General features: G+C 47.1%; 1 protein-coding gene across 3 annotated transcripts in view; it reads right to left on the reverse strand.

The window, feature by feature from the left end:
- The window catches only part of MLLT10 (MLLT10 histone lysine methyltransferase DOT1L cofactor), a 117,963-nt gene extending 114,564 nt beyond the window's left edge, over window positions 1–3,399 (reverse strand). For 2 of the 3 annotated variants that reach the window (XM_084282179.1, XM_084282182.1), the window contains exons 1-2: window positions 3,162–3,399; window positions 2,435–2,603 (exon numbers count right to left, since the gene is read on the reverse strand). In XM_084282179.1, the coding sequence (XP_084138305.1) occupies window positions 2,435–2,603; window positions 3,162–3,383 (391 nt within the window). In that variant the 5' untranslated portion in view covers window positions 3,384–3,399. Of the gene's footprint in view, window positions 1–2,434; window positions 2,604–3,161 lie in introns of those variants that run through there. The other variant, XM_084282180.1, reaches the window with a different exon arrangement.
- Window positions 3,400–6,000: the final 2,601 nt, after the last annotated feature.

The following is a 6,000-nucleotide window of genomic DNA, read 5'->3' on the forward strand; positions in this document are numbered from 1 at the left end:
TTCAAATACGTTATCCAAGTACTGACAGACCAAACCATCTTGATAACCCCTTTCCACTGTACAATAAAGTTCTTTAACATGAGAGAAAACATCTTGTTTTAGTTGCATTTCTATTAGCAACAGATGGGAAAGGGGGAATTCTGAATTCCTCCAGAAATTAAGTGGGAGACTTTAAATGTGCAATCACACATTTAAATTACCAGAAGACAGGGCATTATAAGAAACTGATTTCAGAATGCGACTCAGAGACAGAGCTGGCAATCAGATCCAAAGGCAACACAAGTTGGGCAAAGACCAAGGCTGAGGTACTCTTTTATCTGCAAATGGAACAGAGACTATCTAGAGCCTAAAAAAAACACCCACCAAAGGTTTGTGCTCTGATATCATTTACTGAGTTCCGTGTCTTCCTTTGGTTTAATACTTGTACTACTACGCAAAGCTTCTTTAAACACATTAAGGAACGTTGTACTCCACAACTTGCCAATGACTTAATGCTGGAAAAAGCTGTGCCTCTGAACTAACTGAAAATAATAATTAAAAAGAAAAATCAGATTCGAAAGTCTTGTGGAGAATACTTACGCCTGAATTTCAAAGGAGGACTACCAGCTTTAATCTTGACAATAACTACTTTGAATACAGAAGGGCTACAAGAAAATTTAGAGTGGATGAGTTTCTTCTAACACCTTCGGTGACACATCGAATTCAAGATGTAAAACATTACTGACACAGTAAGACAAAACATACAGTTTTCCTTCTCTTAAGGCCTCTACAACTGCATCTGGATTTAGAAGCAGTACTTTGCACACTTCCATATTCAAGTTCAGATTTGGACCTGAACTTATAGAAGTGCAATATTCTTGTATCCAGCTTGCTTAATTCCCTCCCTATATGAGGAATACTTCCCAAAACAGACTTTTCGTGTTACCCCTATTTCAGGTCCATGAGTATGCGAGCACCCAACTGCTATCATCAAATTTGTTCACTGCAACCATTAGCGAGGCTCTAGATGCAAAGGAAGATGCCGAGAATAATATAAAAATAACAGGTGGCTCAGGTATGACTTCCAGAAGTATTCATGGTTTAATGTTCTTTTCCATGATCCTAGGGTTCCACAAAAGCAGAGTTAACTTACTGGTTAACTTTATTCAGCCTTTAAGACAACACCATACTAATTCAAAACCAGGCTAATTTCACAGATCCTCTCAGCTCCTCTCTGCCTTAACTCCAGCATCACCAATAACTGAATTATGCACATCTCCTTAAATTATTAGTACTTCTTGGTCTACAAATGAGCATATACATGTAAAAACCATCTGCCACGTCATGTTCACCAAAACTTACATTCTAAGACCAAGTATGAGAGAGACATTAATAGGATTTTCACATGCACTAGCCACTCAGACTAATAAACTGGATTTTAGATTTTACCTTTCCTAGGAGTCTAAGAACCAACCACAGAGTTCAAATGACTGCTTGGGAGTTGATACAGAGAAGCTACCATTTTATTCCTTGTTTCTGCTATGCATAAAGCAAAAGTCATCACAACTTCCTCTCTCACAATGTAAGCAGCAGAATCCAGTCCCTCCCTCTGTTCTCTAAAGAAGGGTCAACCCACTGACAGAAACAAAACAATCACACATACAGGGAACATGCCAGCTCTTGAGCTGAGCTGGAAACCAACCAACCAGGCTCTACTAATCCAAACAAATCCTGCATCAGCCCTTTCGGAGCGGCACCCTCCTCCTGCAGAACCACAACAGGAAGTCTCCTCAACTGCCAGGCACCAGCAGCCAAATGACATTCAAGGAAAGGCAGGCAGGGGAAGCGAGCACATGACAGCTAAGTCCTCTCTACACGCTGCTGCCTCCCGGTCCTACACCCTCCTCACCTATCGGCTGCCCCTCGAGTAGTTTTTCTTTTTTTAACTTGGAAAAGGCAGGGAGGGCAGGAACTGAGCGCAGGAAGAAAGAAATACAGCAAGAACTGCCAGAACGGAGATCAGCGAGAAGTCATGTGAAAAAGGAAAGGAGTTTCCTGGAGTCTTTGGACTGCCGTAGCTGGGGTTGTTAACAGGGTGCACAGGAGGAAGCATAATAAACACAGAAGAGGTAAAAGAGGAGGAAGAGAGGGAAAAATGGAAGGCCTGCTCTTCCTTTCTAGCAGTCATAACACAGGAAGTCACGGCGTAGGACATCTCCCATGGGGAAAAGCCAGGCAGGCTGGAGGGCCACGGGATGACAGCCCGGCTTAGCCCAGGGAGCACGCGGCCCTGGAGGGGGCCAAACGGGCTCCGTGGGTGACAAGCGGGACCTGGGGGTGTAAAGGGGGGCGAAGGAAGGGGAAAGGGGGGCTGGGGGGGGAACTAGGCCCAAGGGGAGCGGGCTGGGAGGCTGAGGAAGGAGCGGGGCTGGGGGCAGCCGCCCCGCGCACTCACCTTGATGCACTGCGACATTGCAGCCGTGCCCGTCGCAGTAGACGAGCGGGTTCTCGGCCCAGCCCCTCTCGTCGGAGCACACGCAGCACCCGCCGATCATCTCCTTCATGCTACTGGAGAACTCGCCCTCCAGCGACACGGGCAGCAGCAGGGGCTCGCTGGACACCATCTGCGGGGCCAACACAGCGCCGTCAGCCCCCCCGCACACGCGCTTCGCCCCCAACCCCTCACAAAAAAATAAAAAAATAAAAAAAAAATAAAATAAAATAAAACAACCCCTCAGCCGCTCAACCACCGCCGCCGCCTCCCCGGCGGGCGCGCGGGGCCCATGCCCGCCGCCTCACGGCCTCCGCTCGCCCCCGGCCGGGCTGCGTCAGGCGGCAGCGGGCGGCGAGGGGCAGCCCTGAGGCGGCGGCGGCGGCGGCGCGCAGCGGAGCGGGCGGGCGGGCAGGGCCGCGGCGCAGGCGCAGTGCGGAGCCCTGCGGGGAAGGCCCGGGCCTGCGGGGCCTCCTCCCGGCCGAGCGATGGCTGCGGGGCCGCCCGCAGCACGGCCGCGCTCCCCCCCCCCCCCCCCCGCTCCTCCCCGCTGAGCGCCGCGCACACGGCGGGGCCCGCCCGGCCACCTGATGGCCCGGCCCGGCACGGCACGGCACGGCCCGCCCGCGTCCCCCGCAGCCCTCCCCGCCCGCCCCGGCTCGGCTCGGCTCGGCTCGGCTCGTCCACCCACCTCGGCGTGCTGCCACTCGGCGTCCCCCCCCGGGCGAGCCATGGCGGCGGCGCCGCCGGGCCGGGCCCCGCAAGCCCTCGGCGCGGCTCGGGACGGCCCGCGCGGAGCCGCCCGCCCTGCCCTGCCGAGCCCGGGCCTGTTGCTGCCCCCCTCCCCGCCGTGTGGGCTGGGGGAGGTGGCAGACATGCGCCCCGCTCCCACCCGCGATGTCACTCTGCTCATGCCCCCTTCAGGAGGACTGGAGGACTCGCCCCCATTCCCGCCCTCCCCTCTCCTCTCCTCCGCCGCAGCCGGCAGAAATCGTGGTTGTGTTTTTTTTGTTTTTTTTTTTTCTTTTTTTTCTTTTTTTTTCCTTCTTTTTTTACTATCTTGTTTATTTTCCCCCCGACGTGGCTCACGCCTCCCCGCTGCCAACTTTTATTGTCCTGTTTATGTCCCCTCGGCGGGCCTCGCCGCTGCCCCGCTCCCCCTCCTCCTTTGCCCTCCGCTCCCTTCCCCTCCGCCAGCCCGATAACGAAATCCTGCGGTGCCAATTACACCTTCCTGCTCCCAAAATCAGCCTGCGTGGGTGCAGCCACGCGTGGCCACCCCGGCAGCGGCAGCGAGGGGTTAGGGCAGGGGGCGAGCGGGGAGGCCGCAGGCACACACAAAAGCCACCAGCTCCCAGCCCTGCTCCCACGCGGGGGGGGGGATTTCGGGTGTGTTTTGGGGTGGGTGGGTTGGTTATTCATTCAGTTTACCTAAAATAATTCTAATTCTGTTGTCTCTTTTAATTAAAGAAAAAAAAAATAAACCTGGCAGAGCCGAGGTGGTCAGCAGGGAGGAAAATCTCAAGCCAATCTCTCATTTCAATTCGCCATTGTGAGCAGGTATGCCTATAGCAGAAGGAACTAATTGTGGCGATTGGTAGGGGCACGGAGAAATGAAATGCAGCCTTGCAAAATTCTGCTCACTCGCTTGCCCCGGGGCCAGTATTTTATTTATTTATTTATTTTGTTTATTTATTTATTTATTTATTTATTTATTTAGTGTTGGGCGAGGAAGATGCAAGTGATTTATCTTACCATGCTAAAAGGCAGACGAGCAGAATTTGCGCGTGGTCTGTGCATTTGTGGTGGTGATTTTGCAAGGCCGACATAGTTGACGCAGTATCTGTGCAAATCACTGCTGAATTATGTACGTTCCTGGACGTGTGGCTACCTAGAACTCTGAACGCAGGGCTAGTTGTATTTTCTACAGTGTTAACTGATAAAACATCTGCACTTGCGTACAAGAGTACGAAGAAAAACTACGCGTAAGGGAGAGGTGGGATGTGCACAACTCTCTACCCTCTAGAGACATCTTAGTCTGCAAGTTTGTATGCAGGGTATCTTAGGTCAAGCTCTTTTCTCTCCTTGAAAGTTTTGAGTGAAATTATATAGCTAGGAGAAGAATGGAGGGCAAGGGAAAAAGGAATGAGGGAGGTAGCTTCCTACATGAAGGGCCCAACTAAATACGTGAATAACAGCCATTTCAGACGCATTCTACACATTTCTCTGTAAATGTGTTTTTCTAATATCTCTGGCAGTTTAGAAATTTTTAAGGCACATGTAAAAAAAATAAAAATAGGGGTGGATTGGAACTTAGTATGTTTCAGTTTGTATAAAATAATTCAGATACTGCTCTCAAAACAACCATACCCCACACTAGAATGTTCTATCTCAACAGTGAAGAATACAAATTTGAACATAAACTACTTATGTGACAAAACATACTTACAACACTATTTTTATTACTTTTAAAGCTTGTTAAGAATACCCTGAAAATTGCAGGTGCAAGTAATTACTTTGTAAGGAAATAAAGCAATATTCTAGTGTTTTAAAAAACGCAAATTATTTGGAGCTGATAGATACAGTGTCCCAGCCCTTCTTCATTCTTGTCAAGAAAATGACATCTAATTTAAAAAGCATTCTCAATGATTCTGTTAACCCTGACAAGAAAAAAAAAAAAAAAATCATGGTACAGCAGCAAATCTGTCCTTTATTTCCCTGACAGGTAAATTAAAATAAATATCCTTTTAAAATGAAAATATATTAAGTATATTTTAATTTGTTGGATAAATTTATACATATAGTAAGCTTGTATTGTAACAAACAATTGTATTTTTTTTTCACACCTTTTTTTTTTTTTTTTAATTCATTGAGAAGGTCTTCCTGCAATATCTTCTTTGAAAAGCAACTAGTACGATTCCCAGGTCTTTTTTTTTTTTTCACGTTAGCAATTCTGAATCTCAATTTTAAGTTTTATAAAGAAACATCACCAAGGAAAAAATTAATCACTTTGCAACAACTTGATTAAAGCCGCACCGAGGCAACAAGAACATATTCATGATAAACCTACTGTGTGGTTTTCAAATAAAAATACTCTAATCTCACACCATGTAACACCAGCTCAGTAGTGAAGATCCTGAAATTTTGCTTTGGTCAAAATTCAGTCAAGCCTAATACATTCAATTATTTAATAAAACATTTTTTTTGTATTTTTTTTTTATGGATTTATGTTTAATTATTTCAATACAAAGAATGTGCATGGACTGAAAGAAACTCCATGACTACCACCTTATGGTACTGTGTAATATTTGATGGAAAAATTTAGATAACCTCTTGATAGTTCTGTAAAACAATCATTTAGAGGAGACCTTTGAAATGCAAAATAGGAAAAGAACTGCATTACCACTAAATAAATACTGCAAACGCTAAGCCTGTAACAGCTATGGAATCAGAACATAAAATCTTGTAGCATATATGTTCTTATGATTGTAGTATTTAATAAGCATTGACATGACACAGAAGGCCAATTT

This window comes from Netta rufina, assembly GCF_964035555.1.
Source record: "Netta rufina genome assembly, chromosome: 2".
Classification (NCBI taxonomy): Eukaryota; Metazoa; Chordata; class Aves; order Anseriformes; family Anatidae; genus Netta; species Netta rufina.